Below are 20,076 nucleotides of genomic sequence, written 5' to 3'. Positions count from 1 at the left end.
TTTTTTTTTTTTTTTTTTTAAATGACCAATCGTTTCACTAGACAAGACCCTCATTTCTCAGCTGGAATCATGTAGAGCCCTTTGAAGCTGCATTGAAACTGCAGTTTGGACCTTCAACCTGTTGTACACCAGTGAAGTCCACTATATGGAAAAAAAATCCTAGAATGTTTTCCTTTCTTTTCTTTTGGACTGAATAAAGAAAGACATAAACATCTTGGATGACATGGGGGTGAGTAAATAATCAGGAAATTTTAATTCTGAAATGAAATAATCCTTTAAGAATGAGCATGAAAATAATCAAATAAGTCACCTTCTGTTTTGGGCCATCCTTAATAGTTATCCAGTCTTCTCCGTTTGAGCTCACATCCACCTTGTAGGACTTCACATAGTACTTCTTCCTGGTCTCTTGAGAGATGGCTCCCTGTATGCCGATTGCCGAGACAAAGCGCAGGAATCCAAGATCAACCTGAGGAGAGAGAACCATATTACTTCTATATTGCTCAGAACAGAGGGAGTATCACTTTAAAAGTGGCTTATCGTGTGTCACATATTGAGCTCACAAGACCCCAGGTGAATATTAGAATGAAAGATTAATTTTAATGAATCCCAATTTAATAAAGCAAAGTCAATGTGACGATTTAATTTCCTGAACGGGAGACAAGAGCTTATTGGATGAGGAAGGATATTTAACTTCATAGAGTCTGTGCAGGGGAAAAAATCATTTGAAAGGAAACGTGTATTTCAGATGTGTGCTGTATTGAAAAATGAATGCTTCATAAAGAAGTCATGAGTTCTGATGTCATTCCCATGAGCTTGCGGAGAGTGTGCCTGAGAGGTGGTCAGGAGGAAGGATGGGAGAAAGCGGTCAGGGGTTACTGGAAGAGAAAACATTGTGGACAGAGCTGTCTGTGATTTGGTCAAATCCAGGAATATCAGAGCTGTAATAAACATGATGGGATGTAGAAGCACTAACATAATGGTTTTGCTTGTCTCAAACTCATTTAGCATAGAAAGAGCTAATTGCAAACTCAGTCTGTTCCCTATTGTGCAGCATTTGTAAGACATAGTCCTCACTCAGTTTAATGGTATTAAAAAATAAGGTCTTTGTTTCTGGGGTCTGCTCAATGAGTGCAGATCTGATTTTCTGGCTATGCTAAAATATACATGGCAGGAAGATAAGAGAGCTGTGGAGCAGACAGCGAACTGAGATCAGAAAGCTTGGCTGGAGAAAAGACGGTCTGGATCAGTTTCCCTCACACCAGCTTATCAAAGATCAGAATTAATGAGCACCTCGTGGGTTTATCAACTTTTTCTTTTTTTCCCAAAAATGGCAAAATGATTATTGTTTTCCAATAGATTTCCTGAATACACTCCCTGGCTGCCATTAGTCAGCCAATCAGTTAGTTCCGCCTCAAAGTGACATCTTTGGTTGAGTTGTTGCTGTGTCAAGCTGGTCAGGATTCTTAAATTGAGCAATGTTTTTTTTATAACCACAACAGAATCGCAGAGTGTAAACTCTCCAGGGAAATCAAACTACAAATGGTTTGCTTATTGTTGTCTCTGCTTATTAAGCTGGTATAGGAGACAATATTTTAACATCAAGAAACAAATACACACTTCACCTCTAAAAGCAATACAGTGCAAACAGGAGATTAAGGGAAAACCCCAGTTGCTCATGGGAATTCCCTGGCTGAGAAACTCCACTTTCTGGCTTCCAGAAAAAAACCTATTCCAAAATTGAATTACACTTCCTTATATGGAAACAAGCCGGACTCGACTGTTGGCATTTCATTTGAAATATCATGACCACAGAAGAAAAAAACAATGATGAATTAAATAATTTTTGGTAACAGTTGAAACCACACAGACATCTGAAGACAAACCAGGCCAGCTGAGTACTTGTCACTAGTGTGAATATGCAGTTTTATAACGGTCAGTCCAATTTTAAGTCTGTGAGAAAATGTCCAAACTTGAATCGATATGTCTCTGGAGGAAAATGTGTCCTCAAGCCAGCTGACTCCGCAAATCATATTGTTTTATATTTCATCACTATTTCTACTCTGTTTGTTTGGATGTTGTGGGTTATGTAAGAGGATGGGTCTACAGAGATCCCACTCAATACACAAATCAAATAATGCTTTTCTCATGATATCACGCCCAATGATCTAAAATGTGAAATTGAATAAAAACATATCATTAATATATCTTGCTGGCAAGAACCCAAGTGTAACTACTTCTTATAATTCAGTCATGGGAAAGTCCTGGTATGTTAAAACCTGCTCATTTTGCTCAGAGTCCATTTGTGAAGTATGGACCTCAGCTTAGATTTTCACAGCTAATTAAATTTACAAAGAGTGTGTGTTTTATTACATCAGAGCCTGAGTGTGTTTGTGGTGGAAGGGACAGTTCTTGCCTTGGCCTCGGCCCGCATGTAAGGAAGCGGCAGAAATCTAATCTGCCTAAACCCAGCTCACACTCATTGAAGCTTCTCATGCTAATTGCGTTGAATTAAACAAGCGTCAAACATGTCTGCTCGCTTCCTAAAGCTGTGACAGTTGTGCTCATCCTGGCATGGGCTCATAATGGTGTTTATTTTGTTTAGCGTGCTTGTAGGAAGTTGATTACACGCGATTTTTTCAATGTTTTTGCATTTGCGGTTCTTCGAATTCTGCTCTATAAAAATAAAGCGACTAATAAGAATATTTTTCTTCATTCTGTCTATTTTTTGTGTCTTTCACCTTTGTCTTGCATGTTAGAGGACAACAAAAATCCACAAATTGGTCAATCATTAAAAGCACAACTGCTCTTGTGTATCTAAGGCTCAAGCACCATCTGGTGTGTGTTAGCCAGGAGGAACTAAGACGTTGAGCAGACAGATGCGCGATGGCCCAGTCAAAGCAAACACAAATGTGGGACGGCAGGTTTCGCAGGGCAAAGTTCTACTTCATCCATCAAATCACGGCTTCCTCCCACCATCCCATCCCACGACACCTGGTTGCTCCGAAAGCTCCTCTAAAATTCCATTAACCACAGGTATAATTAATTCACATTTTCATGAAAATTGTATTACTGCCAGCTGAGAGATCTATAGGCTCCTCGAAGACCTCACATTCATCACCCAATTTACCTGGCAGAATTAGCTAGCGTTATTTTTAGAACTTATTTTTTTAATTTTTAAAATTATGCATGTGCCTGAGTGGTGATCATCTACTTCTCTTCAAGAGAAAAATGACCCAAACCAGTCTAATGGGGAGGATGGTATGTAAGTGGAGCGAATATATTAAAAACAAAAGACACACAAATTAATATAATTTTCCCACAGTTGAAAAGATTAAAGGATTAGTTCACTTTCAAATAACATTTTCCTGATAATTTACTCACCCCCATGTCATCCAAGATGTCCATGTCCTTCTTTCCTCAGTCAAAAAGAAATTAAGGTTTCTGATGAAATCATTCCAGGATTATTCACCTTATAGTGGACTTCATTGGCCTCCAGATGGTTGAAGGTCAAAATTACAGTTTCAGTGCAGCTTCAAATGGCATTAAACAATACCAGACGAGGAATAAGGGTCTTATCTAGCGAAACGATCAGTCATTTTCGAAAATTTTGCACCAAAACGGCACTTTTGTATTCTTCAAAAAGCTTACGCTGCATGTCCTACGCCTTCCCTATTCAACCTACAGAACGAACGCGGTGCCAGTTCCATTTTTTTCCGTAAGTAGAATAGGAAAGGCGTAGGACATACAGCGTAAACACTTGGAAGGTGATCATTTGTTTATTCCTCGTCTGGTATCATTTAAAAAGCTGCACTGAAACTGTAATTGAAACTGAAACTGACCTTCAACTGTTTGGAGGCAATCGAAGTCCATTAGAAGTTTTTATCAAAAACCTTAATTTCTTTTCGACTGAAGTAAGAAGGACATGGGCATCTTGGATGAAGATGGAAAATTTTATTTGAAACTTAACTAATCCTTTAACGCTAACCTAATAACTCATCTAAAAAAGTCTAAAAAGAGCTCCTTTCCTTCAAACACCTATGATACATTGATCACTTTTAACAATCCAATCAATTGCAAATGGATAAAACTAACGTCCTTGCAATATGTAACATTATGCAAGTAAAATAGTTTCCAAAAGTTGTTTCATCTGTTGCACTGTATGACTGCATTTTGGACTATATTTCCAGTATGAGTCAGGCTAGAGGTCTGTTATCATAAAGTTCATGGTCATTGTTGTTATTACAAACCAAACACAATAAGACAACAATAAGCTCACTGATGACAATAGAATATCCTGCCTGTCTTAGAAATGAACTTCCTCTGACATGAATTTATTATGAATGCAATGTTGCTTGGGCCTTTTTCACAGTAGCAGAAGAGCTTATGTATCTAGCATACACCTGGATTCATATTTAATTGCTAGAAAATTATATCAAAGATGATATTTTAAGCGCTTCAAGCTAATTACATGTAGGCACTGAAGATGGTTTAAAATCTAAACCATAAGAATGTACCTAGCGCAGGTGTGATGCTAGCAGGGTGGCCTAGCTTGACACCAGCTCTGCAGGCTTTGTCAGTAGAGACTCTCATGTTAATTACAGTCCCACTGTCTAATTACTCATCAGCTGGCAGGAGAACAGCACCCGTCTCAAAATAGCAGCAGCTAATCCTTTAATTGAAGAGAGAAAAAAATCTAAGCAAAACAATGGAGAGCGGACATAGCTGCGTCTACATGACCATCGCTAATAGAAAACACATGTCGATGACATGCGAAGCCAAACAGGATACGGCCAAACGCGTTGATTCGGGAGTGACATTTCGCCCCTAATTCTCCCTCTTTCACGCCATTTCCTTCGTTACATTCAACCTTCCTAGATAATCGTACACTCGAGAGCCTGAGAGGAATGTTTTTCTCAGAGGAAGTCTGTAATTAGTGCCTGCTTGATGGGAATTCCGACCTGTTTTTGTGACAAAATGGGTCGGCGACTCAAGGCATTGGCACAGCGGATAAGAATAAGAGGTTGGGGTGGTGTCTCAATCATTGTTTCCATCTACGGACCTGGCACATTCCCTCCTCACCTCCATCAATCAAGCTGACGGCTTCCTCTTGAACTGGCTGACACAAAACTAGGTTGGCATTCTACAGTTCCAGACTTGAAAACATCGCTTTGTTGTTTTGAACGCTCTGCCCTCTTGTCAGAGATGCTTTAATGAACAAGATGAAGGTACACATCCTCTCCAGTGATGCTAAGGAGAAAAGCCTTCGCATCCCTGTGAATCAAGCCCTGATCAAACCATTTAGCTGAACAGCAGGACAGGCGTATGCAGCAGGTTCATAAATGAACAACTGTGTATTCAAAGCATAAATGCAACAGCTGACGCGTTTTCGGCAGACCTGTGGATGAGAATGAATGCGAGGCTAAGATTAATGAAACAGAACATGATCTATAATGAGCAACTTCTATTCAACCATTAGCAGAGCTAGACAGGAGCTATCAACTATTGACAGTTGACTTTTTCCCAGATCAAAATGCATAATTCATATAAGTGCTTTGATGCTGCTGGAGTGGATGAGCGTGCATTTATTGCATCACTTGGAGTACTCCGCATTGATGTTAAAATATCTCAGTCTGTCTATCAAACAGGATCTGTTTTTTGTTGTGCCAGGCTCTCCACGGGATTGAAAATCTGCCATCCATAAGACCCTTCAGAGTGTCTTTGTTTTAGGTTACGGTATTCTATAAATCGGAAGTCTTTCCCTGTGAGAGTCAAAATGTGTTGTACAGATGTAGGTATCTTGGCTTGTCACGCTTTAACATAGTCTTCCGATTGAAACCAGGCTGTATCCATAAACATAGCACACTGGAAGTATTCAGTGCCAGAATCCCATGTTCTGCAAGACTTTGCCCCATGTTTCAACCATCAAATCTGCTAAAGACCTTAACGGACATTTGTTTGTCAGCATGGCACAAACCATTGTAAATGGACATAAAGAATAGTAGCCTCTGTAGCTTACTGGCTTAGCTGAAGATCTCCTGACCCTTGACTAATTGTCAGGAGTGGCAAGCTGGGAGCATTAGACCCCGAATCTAATTTGAAGCTGCATTAAGATGCATGACAAACGCTGTCTTTTTGACACCTTCTGGGTGAAAAAAAAAAAAAAAAAAAACCTGCTAGAATTGGGGATTTTTTAACAAGGAAGAACAGGGCTTCTATGAATAATATAAGTGTCTGCTGTAAATTACATTTGAGAGTGTAAATGTAATAAATAATGAACTGATAACATGCATTGGAGGATACAGGAGTGAGCGAGTTGTTGGACTGCACTATTAGATTGAGAAATACTGTTGTGGTGGGTCGTTTTGCTTAATGGAAGCGAAATGAAGAATTCCACTCTTTTAATAACGCTTGTTATAATTAAACTCCTCCACAAGTGCTGGGTACGAGAGAGAGAATGAGCGCAGGACGTCTCCAAATTATAAATCATTCATCCTCGGCAGGGTTCCGCCTTTGTTCCCTTGGAAACAGATGTGCGGGGTTCAACTTTGACATCTGATTGGCGGAAAGGGATTTACAGGGCACTGCACATGAGGGCTGAAACAGAATACGTTTGATTTGCTGAAATTTCTCCTACCGAAAAGAGTACCCTTCCTCTAATCAATACCCTTTAGAGAATTCCAAGCGCCTGCAAAATTGTGCTCTCTTCAGCTCGATACTGCACTGTGGGAGGCGAGTCATTTAGGGTTTCATTAATATCTGAAATGACTAAACAAGTTTAGCAAGCCAAGAGGGCGAACATTTGCAAAGTCTACTTAATTATCCTGAATAAAATATGAAGTGGCAACTGTGAAATGATGTGGAACCGATTGGTTTAGGAGCTAAAATATACATTTTCTCTTCATTTGATCTTTGAGACTCATTTGACTCACAAATGGAGAATGTTTCACTTTTTTTTAAGACTTCCCATTGGTTTGATGCAAAATAAAGCTTAGTGGCGCAACAGCATGTCAAAACCACATGCCAAACAATGACAAATATACTGTCATCTGACGAACATGAGAATCCTTCAGCTGAAGTGATGGTCTGTAAAACGAGTAGAGGCTAATTATCGACTGCTTCTCAGAGAACATCCTGGTAGAGTGTTAGTATAGTTCATTGTGCTTAGTACAAGGGTCCCAAATCAATACCATATTGACAGAGACTGGTAATCTATAAGCGTAATGAGGCCATCTAAACAAAGAAGAACTTTGAAATATCATGATGATCAAGAACACAGATAAAACGGCAGCAGTCACAATCCTCATATTGATCAGTCTCAACATTGTATCTTCAGGGCTCTGCTCTGCTAAGCTATGGAATTTCTTCCTAAAAATATGGGGCAGAATTTGCAGGCACAGGGGGAGAACTTGTCTCAAGTACCCTTGGGACATCCATACGTCTTGCTTCCACAATTAAATGAATTAAACATCACAGTTCATCTTCTCTGCTACACTGAGGTACCTTCCTCTTAATTCAATTAGTCTCTGGTTCAGAACAAGGGTTTTCATAGACAATATTTTGATAGCAATAAGGAAAATCTGCTTAACAGACCTCCCCTAGCAAATATTTGGCCACGGGTCATGTCTGTTATTAGCCTCCTGAGGAGTTTCTTTGGCCCAAACTTTCCAGTCAGGCAAACAAGTCTGGGATTTCAGGGTACCCTTGGGGTTTGGGTCACAGAAAAGCCCCTAAGTGCAAGAAAAGGCCTGTAATCAACACAATAATTGCTGCCAATTTTTTATTTTTTTTTACTACAGATTCATGTGTCCAAAATAGACATGCAGAAATAATCTGTTGTCTAAGAACATGTAACTGTCCTTGTGTGTGGCCACATTCCTTAGAACAAGTTTCAGGTTTCTTATTGTCTCTCGGACATTAAGATTATGTTAGATACCAAATGCATCTCATAGACAGATTTTCTTGAGGTTACAAGCATCTGTTGGCTGGGAGCAAACCAGTACATTTGGGTTTTAACATTCCATGGCTGTTGACCAAAGGGCACAATTCAACAGATGTTGCTGTTGGTCTTCAATAGACAGCAGCAAGCCAGTGGCAAATGCATCTGCAAGGCTGCCTGTTAGAGCTGAAGTTGAATTCAGCTAGACTCAAAAATCATAAAAGTGTGGGGGAGTTTCAGAGTTTCAAACTTTTCTTCTGTAGACTCAGCTTCTCTATTCTTCAAAAAATCACAGCAGTGTCTATTCTCTGCCAAGGACAAATCCCTCCTCCATTACTCATTCATAATAGACTGCTATCTACAGTATATGCATGTGAATCGTGCACTACCTGAATCCATTCTTTGTTTGAGTCCTCTGCAGGGGTCCAACCATTCTCTGGGTTGTTGAGTCTAGAACGTTCCGGAGACCAGCTGGGGTTGTACTGGGATGAGGCCGTGATTTGGTCAGAATGGATTTCCCCAGTTTCCATACCCAAAGGCTCGGTACAGTCAAAGTCTGAAGAAACAGAGAGAAAGAGGGGCGGGGGAGTTGTTAAAATGTCATTTCATGATCTAAATAAAGAATACATCAGATCACGACCCAAACTAAGGCCTGCCTCTTGGGAATGGGCCACTCAGCAGCAAAGTACCATAGGTTTTCATCTCTTTGCACCAGAATAAAACATACGCACTCCTCTTTCCCTCTCACTCCTCGCTAAAAAAGCACAATTTAATGGAAGCATACCACATTAAGACGCAAACCTTTATTCATAAAACATTCAGTTTAAGCTCTTAAGTCTAGCAACAAGTCATGAGGTCCATAAAAGAAAAGCCTCTGGAAGGTGCACAGTTAAATGGCACATGGGAAGGCCATTTCCCCAGCGTCAGCGTTTGGAGGAATGGAAAGTCACAGACGGCCCTAGTGTGTCTGTGCTTTTAGATGCCAGGAGAGCAGGTTGTATATCACTCCACATGCCATGCCACCCAGGATAAGGGCATTACTGATTGTTTTTTGAGGTTATGGTGCATGCTGACCGTGTGTTGGAGACAAGCAAAGTTCATGCTTTGACCCCTGAGGGTCTTTATCCAGACACATCGGCACAGAATTTAGGACTGCGGAGGATGGGGAAATGTTGAGGCTGAGGTGGGAGACACGCTAATTTATTTACGAGAGGTCACAGACACCAAACAAACACATATTGGAGTCCTCAATGTAGGGAAATACATGTTGAGCTCATGTTCCCTAATATAACAGCGAAAGGTGCAACCAGGTCAGATACACACATACTCAAACAACACAGGCCTAAACACATGTAGCAGATGGAGAAGGCATGTGTGTTAAATGGACAGTAGTTTTATTTGTTCACTCACACTGAGCCATTAGCCCTGTTTTGAAAACAGTCGCCTGCCCAGACAGCATTTGAAGGCATCAAATTTATGCAACTATACCTATACCAAATTGTAAGCATCACATTTATTCTTTGTAAATTAGCCAACCCGAGAGTGCCTTCTGAAAAGCTCAGTGAAAAAACCCGTCCAAGGTGGCAGCTGCATGGAGTTGAGAGAAATGTAATAATTTATACATTTAATTCAATATGGAAAAGTATCATTAAAAATGCTTAATATCTAAATAACAGACAATTTTATCCATACAATCTCAGAAAAAAATGGTACAAAAGCTGTCGCCGGGACATCAACTTTTAAAGAGGTACTAATATGTACACTTTTGGGACCAATATGTACCTTTGAGGTACTAATATCCACTCTTTAGGTACCATGGTTAGTAACAGAAAAGGTACCATCCCAGTGACAGTTTCTGTAGCTTTTTTTCTGAAAGTGTAGAAAAATATACCATAGTATATTTAGTATACAGTAGTATAGATTTTGTTTTAATATTAACTTACTGTAGCAACTATGATTATCATTGTCAATTTGTAGAAGTGTGCTATGTATTATTACAGAATAACATTATTAGCTTAGCAGCGTGTTAGTGCCAAACTCTATTAAAATCAAAAGGGAGTGTTGAGTCTTTTATGTGCTTCTCATGAATTTCTCTCTTTTACCCTTGAAACTGCAGCTCAACTTAATCTTAACATGATTACTCATTCTCTTGTGCTCTGCTTTATCTCTCTATCTCTTCAAGCCATCTATTCTCTTTCCACCCTTTCATTCTTTAGAACAATGACTGAAAACAACCAGATCGCTCGTCTGATTACATCTAGCATCCGTCACTGTTTGGTCCCACTAGGCAGAGACCATAAATCTATGACGGTTCTCTGACAAAATCCTTCACATAAAGACTTATTGCCAATGGCGATCTCCTTCCTTCCTGCAAAGCACAATATACTGGTAAACATGTCGAACTGCGAGAGAAGCTGCCACAGAATGTAAATTTATGGAGCCAATAAATAATTGATAGACTGCGACTGTTCAGCAAAGCCCCTGCTGAGAACACACCGAATGTATTCTTGAGCATGAGCCGGGATGGTTTAGATGTAGCAAGCTGAAATATAACATGGTACATCAGTTCACAGCATTAATGAAGATATGTACTTTATAACACATACTATATGTGACAATCTGGTATGACCTGTAATTAGCTTTACTGTTCATGTTGATTCACAAGCATCACTACACTGGTAATGTTCAAAAGGTATATTCTCAAGAGAAGGTGACAAAGACAGATAGTGAAGGAGTAAGAGAGAAAAGTGCCTAGGGATAGATTTGCATGCATAGCATGATGAGGGTTGAGGGTTGATGGTGTGTTCTGAAATTAAATGTTTAGTCAGAGCATTTCTCAAATTGGGGTGAAGAGGTGAACCCTCTGGGTTAGCTGGTTTGGGAAAAAAAAAAAAAAAAAAAAAGTAATCCAACCTCCAAAATGCAGGGCAGATGGGTCATGACTCTTAACACAATCACTTAATGAAAGAGGGCCACAGCTGAGCGGGACATGGTGATTTAATAGCTTCCCATGTTACATCATATTGAATGTGTGTGTGAATGTGTGTAATGCTGTCTATCCCAACCAACAGGAAATGTTTCAATAACTTTGGCTAACATTATGTAAAGGCTGTGCAAACGTTAGGAACAATCATACTCATAATAAAGTTCTCATGTTTTTCAAATATCCTTTAACCTAGTTTTTTTATTTATTTATTTATTTTTTAATAGTATTTTCTATACCCTAATAAATGCTGGGTTGTTTCAACCCGTGTTTGGGTCAGATATGGACAAACCCAAATATAAAATTTTATTTGGGTTGGGTTTGTCCATATTTGACCCAAACATGGGTTGAAACCCAGCATTTTTTAGTGTAGAGTCAGATTTTTCAGGTTATGCTAACTTTTTTTTTTTGCTAAATATATATTCCAAACATGGTTAAGAAAACTGGACATTTTGACTGTAAAAAAATTATGCTTTTATTAATATTTTTGTCAATTCTAGAGGTTTTCTAAGTACACTAAAAATGCTGGGTTAAAAACAAGCCAAGCTGGGCTGAAAATGGACAAACCCAGTAACAGGGTTGCTTTAACCCAGCATATGGGTACTTGCTGGGTAGTTTTATTTAACTCAACTATTGTTTAAAGTTACTGTATTGCTTGCTTAAAATGAACCCAAAATATGTTGGAAATTAACATTTATTAAATGTTTAATAAATGGACATTTCTTAACAAGTTCAATGAATAATAAAACAATAAATATTTATCAAATTGCTTATTAATAAATGTTCACCTTTTGATTATTATTGTTGCCTCTAGTAATTATTTGTATGATTTTTGTTTTCCAACTTATTTTGGGTTCATTTTAAGCCAGCATGAAGTAATTTTTTAAACAACAGCATGTTGGGCAAACATTTAACCCAACCGCTGAGTTAAATCAACCCAATTGCTGGGTTTGTCCATTTTCAACCCAACTTGTAATTACACTCTAAAAAGTGCTGGATTAAAAACATGTTTTGCTTGCCCTCTTCAATGTACTGCTCCACCAGCTCTGGTGTTTATGTGCAAATTGAAAAGTTTACAGTATAACAATTTGACGTTCTATGCGAGATAAATCTATATGAAATTTGTGTTTATTAACCATTAAATCTTAAATATTGAACGTAAGACTTACATACTTTATTCGCACAACAAGTCTGATTGTGTGATCTCAACATGGCGACCACCATATGACTGAAGACTTCATCTCATGAGTGTAAAAAATGTATATTAATTTAATGAATTACTTTGTGCACTTTAAACATTACAGTATTGACTTACCGTCTGGGACTGTCCTTTCCAGCACAGTAAAATTAGCTGAGAATCCCTCTTTTGCAATAGCACTATCAGTGTTGATTGTCAAAGCCAAGATTCCAGTGTAGGATATGATCCGTCCTGGAGTATTCTGTCCACAGTATCTGCCAATGTATGGACCAACTGTAAAAAGAAATGAGAAGGCTTGATTAGAAGCATTCAATAAATATTATTCAAGCCATTCTATCACAGCTGATACTGTATTGTGTCAACGTCAAGGACAGTGACATTGGTTGACTGTTGACTGAACAAAACATTCTCTCTAAACCTTACTCTTGATGGAAATGAAAAGGGCAGTGTCTGTTTTGTAAGTGCCTATGACCTTGGTTTTCTGTTTTCAGTGGCGATCATAAATTCCTGCACGTATTGTTCGTTCCAGGGCCACTCTGATGTGACTTCCCAGAAGCCACTTTAAAAGAAAAAAATGTGTAGGAGTTGGAGGGGACAGGAAAAAAGGAATTGAACACAACTGAAGTTGTAAATGGAGAGGTATGCAGTACATTCAGTTGCGAGAAGTAAATATTTTGAAGCTCTACTGGAAAATAAGAAACAAAAGGCTCTCCAGGTTAAGGCCACTTTTAAACTCTAGGCTAAGCAACATTTCAAACTTGCTAGACTGTGGTGCTAGAATGTAACGGTAAGTTGTTTGACAACAGACAACCAATCATAAATGGTCCCATTGCTTGCCTTATTAATTATTCATCAGCTTTGTACAGCCACAGAAACTTACCGGAATGTCTAATCAAAAATATTAAATTCGTAAAATTGTAAATAGCACAATTAACTCCGTGTTTAAAATAAAAGGACTAATTATGGACTCAAAATATGAACTGTGTAAAATATGAAAGATCAAGGATTATGTTAATCCAAGGTTAAAATTTACTACTAATTAGAGAGAAACTTAGGAGTAATAAAAATATCTAAAAGAGGAAGAAGTTAAAGAAATAAAATAGTTCCTTGGTCAAGGTTTGCAGTTTCTCTCAAGCCTTGTGATTGGCTCTAAGAAGATGCCCATTACAGTCCAACAGAGATTAAACAGAACTGCCAGCTTTGTGTGTGTGTGTGTGATTACATAAAACAGATCTAGGGGTTTAACATTGCTCTTAATCTTCATAAGAATTCATAGAATGGAGAAACAGGTGCATCCAAGTGTGTATAAATGTGTGTGTGTGCGCTTTGTGTGTGTTGAGATGACTCTGGGTGTGGTGAAGCATCCGGATTATCTGCATGACTCAACAGGGCTATGAAATTTTAAAGAGCTTCTCCATGAATCCATCCAGCATGTCTGCTCTGGTGGAGGAGGAGGGGGTTTCATACACCCTCTGCCACTGCCTCAAAGTGGGCGGCCAGTGGGTGATGAAGGGGTGGGCCGGGGGCTTGAAGTCATAGAAGCTTCTGTCTCATGCCTTGCAGTCTTTCCACACTAATGCACTTATTGATTGGTGTGGCTCCACAGGTAATGCAGCTTGTGTCTGAACTGTAGAGAGGAGTTACACTGAGGCCCTAAGGCACCAGGGACTCCCCTTTAAAGTCTTGTCTTCAACCTCCCTCTTGGCTCTTTCTCTGCGACTGTGCACTTGTGGGACACCGTTTTATTGTAGATTTTTCAACACAGGCTGTCAAGTCTAAAATAAAGCATGCAACCTTTGTCTCAGGTTCTACACTTCCCTCAGGCCTACATGGAATTTGCACTCACAAAAAGCTCTGAAGATCTTTGCAGAAGTAGTGTAACCTTTCATAAACACTTAATAATTGTTGAGCTATAGGTTCACAACCTATCCTTGGATAAGATGCTGAAACTAATTAAAAAAAAACTCATGAGAAATCTCAAAAGGCTCGGCCTCAGATCAAAGGTGCCATTTGTTCATGGCTTCTCTCTTCTGTTAAGATGGAAAAAAGTCGATAATGAAGTGGAAACTGAATAAGACCTCTGGTCCTTGCAGACTTCCTTCCCGCTTTGAGCTGGAATCTTCCTGTTGGGCTTCTGGATGTGTTTATGCAGTTCAAATACACACAAATAAAAACTGTAATTATCTAGAAGAACAAAATATTTTTGGTGTTATGACAACAGTCTACATTCCAGAGTCCCTCACCCCGAACTGCCCGAGACAAACCACAGTCTAATGTCCAGAGAGACAGCTATTAACGGTATAAAGAGATCTAACTGACATGTTCTCAGATACAGAAAACTGTGAATGTAAGATTATGTGTGCAGATCCAAATATCTATCTAGAAAATTGGCCATGCTTATGAGAGTTTTATTTAGCTTGTGAAACATAGCAAATGGATCAGGGCCAGGCATCTGTTCTCACCTAGAGATCTATGGCTTTGGTTTTTAATCATAGCATCTGACTTCTCTGTTAAAGGTCAAGATGAGAACCTTCCATTGACCACAATTTAGTTTAATTTTCCAGACCCCCTTCTAAAGCATTGAACTTCAGCACTGTTTGAAGATGTATGATATCTCAAATCATATGGCTTGTTGAAGCAAGGTCTGCTAATACTTTCAACATATACAGTTTTCACCTGGCAGATAAAACTGTTGCAATCTCAGAAAAATGTGGATAAATTTTGCATTTAGGGGTACTTAAACAGCCACTTAAAGGGACAACTTTTTACCTTATTTACCCATAAAAGGTTAGTACCCATAGTAGTACCTTAAAGGGTTAGTTCACCCAAAAATGAAATTGCTGTCATTAAGTACTCACCCTCATGCTGTTCCAAACCCACAAGACCTTTGTTCATCTTCTGAACACAAATTAAGATATTTGATGAAATCTAAAAGGTTTTTTATCTCCCATGGAAAGCAACAAAATGACCACATTCAAGGTCCAGAGAAGTAGTAAAGACATGGTTAAAACAGTCAACATGACTACAGTGGTTCAACCTTAATGTTATGAAGAGACGAGAATACTTTTTGTGAAAAAAAAAACCAAAAAAAAAACACGGAAGCTCTGCAATGTGTCTTCAACGTAAACTGCGTGGGAGAATGATAGTATAGAGAAGAAATTGTTGAATGAAGTCGTTATTTTTGTTTTGTTTTGGCACACAAAAAGTATTCTCGTCTCTTCATAACATTAAGGTTGAACCACTGTAGTCATGTTGACTGTTTTAACCATGTCTTTACAACTTTTCTGGACCTTGAATGTGGTAGTTTCATTGCTTTCTATGAAAAAAAAAAAAAAAACTCTTGGATTTCCTCAAAAATATCTTGTGTTCTGAAGATTAACAAAGGTCTTACGGGTTTGAAACGACACGAGGGTGAGTACTTAATGACAAAAATTTCATTTTTGGGTGAACTAACCCTTTAAGGTACATAATACATACTACTCTAAGGTACAAACATGCACCTTTTAGAGATAAATAACGTACAAAATTGTCCCTTTAACTTGCTCCACTGCTCCAGTGGAAAGCTGTTGTACCCCTAAAGGTAATTTTTTTGCACATTTTTTTGACAGTGTGAAAAATCACTGAAGGAGGGAGCCGAGCCAACACCCCAATGCGCTTTGCATAGGCCACTCACATTTTCCTTATAAAATATAACATATATTTTACATTGTAAATATAGTATACATTCTTGTTATTTGATGTCATGTCCTTCTATATTGATTTATCCAAGTTTATTATTGCCGGTCCATTGAAGTGTGAGTGTTTGACATAAATGGGCAAACCTAATCCAACTAAATCATATTTTGTTTCAAACATTCTGATTGTTTGGAACAACAGATCTCTCCAATGACTCACCTCCAGGGAAACCGTCCCAAATCTCCAGGCGGTCGTAACGGCAGAACACTCCAGTGGGTGGCTGTGTGTCTGGCTCCAGTTCAAAGCTCTCGAACTCCAGAACGATCTCCGACATTTTAGGAGCAAAGATCATGAATGTGCAGTCCAGGTTGTTGGGGTACTTCTCTGGAAATCCAGGTGACTTGATGACTCCGCTGCTGGAGGTGAAGTTCCTGGAACATTCTGGACCTTAGGTGGACACAGAGAGGAAGGAAAAAGTTGGGTTTTTTTTGTTTGTTCACTGAGGCAGATGGAGTAGGGGAAAAAAACAAACATCGAAGGAGGAACACGGTGGTCTATGTTGTTTTGCTCGATGATTGCATGGTTTATGGGCCGTGGTGGAGGCCCACCCTGCTCGGGATATGGCTGCTGCCTCATTTCTTGGGTGTGTGGGCTAATGATGAAGACGAAACGAGACCAAAAAGAAAGTACAAGCACATATGAGCCTGTACTTATTAAATGTTTCATAGGCAGTATGGTTGGTGCTTACATCAGCACAATTAAGAAATAGCAAAATATGTCCATCATGCTTTATAAAACCACCCTTTAGAACACACTTTTATATCGGCAAGTCAAAACATTTTCCCAGAACTCCCTAGTGGACTAGCTTTGTTGATGCAGTGTGTTGTTGAATTTCACACATACATCACTACTTTGCACTTACATGACGTCCGCTCGACTAAAGCTGTTGTGTGATGAATAGGCTCAGAGCTCTAAGAGTAAATACACTCTTGTTACAGAGTGATGCATATCGGATCACCTCTGGATCATCAACATCGAAATGTCAACATTACGTTAGCACTGTACCTAATGTAGTGTGGAATCTTATGATTATGACTGCGGGTGCAAAAGTTTAAAGATCCTGAACCAGAACAGAGATGACAAATAATGATGTCACTGTGGCTAATAACCCTCATGTGCTTCCAAACTCATATTACTGAGTTTCTTAAAGGGGTAGTTTTTCTGGTGTCCCCAGAATGTGTCTGTGAAGATTCAGCTAAAAATACTGCACAGATAATTTTTATAGCTAGTCAAATTTGCCCCTATTTGGGTCAGGGGCGTTTCCTCCGAGGAGGCAAGGGAGGCAGTGCCTCCTCAAAAAAACTGGATGAGAAAATAATCAATATTACAAAAATAAAACAACGCAAATGTTACAAAATATGACATTAAGAAGTATAAAAGTCACTTGTTTTTCTAAAGAAACACTGTCAAACAGCGACACCCGCAGGTGAAGTTACAGCGGGAGTCCACGTCTATTCTGCCTCCCTTCAACTCATAGAAACAAAGCAGAGCCCCCTAACCGTGCGGTGGGTTTAGTGGGGGGTAATTGAGAATGAATGGGGGAAAGTCACGTGAGAGGAGGCAATGCCTCCATCGCGCTATGATTGGATATGATCGGTTATGATTGGACATGATTGGTTCGTGCGATAAATCCCGCCTCTCGTTTTCGTGCGCGTCCTCGTCGAATTGGCCTGAATGAGGACAGTGATGGTGTTAATGGGAAGACTAATTAAAAAGTAAGTAAACAACTGTCACTTACATATCACCGCTTTATGTCGTTAAAATCAAACTCGAAATGGCCTGAAAACATGATGACTGCGGGGGTTTTAGTGAGCAATTAGCGTGGTGAAATTAAAGGTACATCTTTGTGTCTCTGAGTGAGTGACCAGTGTGTATAAGCTTGCAGAAAATAAATTGACTATTAAAAAGAATAGCTGAATATTAGTTAATAATAATATAAATAATAGTTTAAATTGTTACTGCCTTTAGTTATTATTTTGGAATAAACGTAAAAATGAGTAACAACACTAACTTGATGAAATTTATACTTGGTTTTAAAAAATAGAACATTACTGTAAAAATAACAAAGAAGAATTGTCTCTCTTTTTATGTAATGTTAACTTAAAAGTCTTAAGCAGTAAACAGTACCACCGCACACAATTGATTTGGGTGTGAGCAAAAACACACCATTTTTGTGTGTTCCTTTAAATGCAAATGAGTTGCTGCTCCCATCGCACTTTCCAAAAGAGGTGGAGCTTTAACAGCTCGCGTTTCGGTTGCTCAACAACAACAAAGCTGGAGAATCTCACGCAGACAAAATGAGGATTGTCAGTAATGGTGTTCAGCCTTACATTGTTCAATCCGGAGTCGACACTGATGGAGAGACTCAGGAAGAAGTTACAACTTTTAGAATGAAACTCGTTTCTGAATGGTTAGTGGATAAATTTATGTAGCTGCTGTGGAGTTGATTCAACTCATCGACTAGTATGTGTTGTCATGTTAATCTTTTGTGCAAAACCCATATTCTACTATACATAGTGTACCTGTTTGCCAAACATAGCCATACGCAACAGGTTAATGTTTTAACAGATCAAGGGGCGGTAATATTATAAATATTACAATAAGATCCCCTTCCTACGTCACATGGGGAGATAAATCTGAGCGACTCATTTTTTCACATGCTTGCAGAGAAAGGCTAACCAAAACAAAATTACTGGATTGTCCTTGTTCACGTTTTCCAGGTTGGTAGATGCACCGGGGACCCGATTATAGCACTTAAACATGGAAAAAGTCTGATTTTCATGATATGTACCCTTTAAGTGGAAGCACAAAGGGATAAGATGAAGTTGCTTTCTTGCATAAAAACTGAATGGGGGACAGGACTGCATCATAAAAGTGGTTCACACAAGTTTTGCGCTATATTCTTCTGAAGCCATAGATCCAAATGTCACTGTTTGGGCAGATCACCAAGATAACCTCTCACTTCCATTAGCCTGTTTAAAAGAGCAGCATGGACATTCTACTACATATCTCCTAAATTGTTCTATAAGTCAAATGGGTTTTGGCATGATGGTATGTTCTAAATGATAACAGAATTTTTCGACGTAAAGCGTTTTTTTTTGTTGTTGTTATTTTGTATCTGTGAACATTATTGGGTGCAATTTAATCTCATCAATACCTCTTCACTACCACATTCTACCAAAAAAAAAAAAAAAACAACGTTAACTGCTTCTTTTTTCATTCTTTTTATTTCTTTTCCATTTTTCCTGAAAGTGCTCTAAAGAAAATGACCAGCACGGGAATTTGAAGCTAAAGTGAGTTGACATTTAGTGTACTACTTGGTTGGTTTTTAAACAGCAGGACATAAATTCCACACTTTTAGTCCTTTCATTACACAGAGCTTTAAAATTCCAGACATTTAATATTACATTTTTTTTTTCAAAAATAAAAATAAAGCTTGATGTGGCCTTAAGAACTCTACAGGACTCTACTTTAATCTATTGAAAACTGGGGTGTCAGCAATTACTCATGGGGAGAAGGTGTCACACGAATAGGACAGGGTAATTGCACAAAAACTTTGGGGTTTGGAGTTGAAAGCTGTCAGCTGAATGGTCAGCAATCAGTGTCTCTAAAATTTTCCAACTTGAAATAAAAGTTACTAGGCTTAATAGGCTTGCAGAGAAATTCAAAGGAACTATTTGATGATGGAGCCAAAAACGTTCAACTTTCATCTTTATTTTCTGATAGTTCCAGCACTAGCAGATAGACACACAGAATACTGTAGACTATTCTTAAGATAATCTTCTGACAGAGGAAAAAGTTCTGTGGCTGTTCCACGGGCAAGAAGGAATTACATTTTCCTCTCGCAAGATAAGAACACATTTCTTCAGCACTACATATAAAGTGCATATTATATATATTTTTTTCAGTAAAACAACCCAGAGCATACTCAAAGCAAGGACATGAAAGCAAAAGTTTTACATTGATTTCACGCATTGCTGATTTACGAAATGTATCAGAACAAAATTCATGTTACATTCTTAGCATTGCCAAAAAGGGGCACTATAATGGGAATTAGTCCTAACTGTCGTCTTTATGATAATTTTTCTTGTTTAGGTTTCTGAAGCCCAAAGTATAGTTCACTTTTTACATGTATGTGAGGGTCAGCATACAGTGGCGCGTGACGCAAATTTCACCATCAGAAGAGTATGTGCGTACTGTACTGTATGTGCACCGCATGATTTT

The 20,076-nt window shown here is 38.7% G+C and overlaps 1 protein-coding gene across 7 annotated transcripts in view; it reads right to left on the bottom strand.

The window, feature by feature from the left end:
• The window catches only part of nrp1a (neuropilin 1a), a 73,620-nt gene that overhangs the window by 22,278 nt on the left and 31,266 nt on the right, over positions 1–20,076 (bottom strand). For all 7 annotated transcript variants that reach the window (XR_010893725.1, XR_010893724.1, XM_067377120.1 and 4 more), the window contains 4 exons: positions 16,012–16,239; positions 12,235–12,390; positions 8,326–8,492; positions 311–466 (listed from right to left, as the gene is read on the bottom strand). Coding sequence is in view for 5 of the 7 variants with exons in the window: in XM_067377120.1 (XP_067233221.1) it covers positions 311–466; positions 8,326–8,492; positions 12,235–12,390; positions 16,012–16,239 (707 nt within the window). In the remaining 2 variants the exon portion in view is untranslated. The remainder of the gene's footprint in view (positions 1–310; positions 467–8,325; positions 8,493–12,234; positions 12,391–16,011; positions 16,240–20,076) is intronic.

Source organism: Chanodichthys erythropterus, chromosome 23 (genome assembly GCF_024489055.1).
Source record: "Chanodichthys erythropterus isolate Z2021 chromosome 23, ASM2448905v1, whole genome shotgun sequence".
Classification (NCBI taxonomy): domain Eukaryota; kingdom Metazoa; phylum Chordata; class Actinopteri; order Cypriniformes; family Xenocyprididae; genus Chanodichthys; species Chanodichthys erythropterus.
This window is presented reverse-complemented; position numbering and strand designations above follow the sequence as displayed.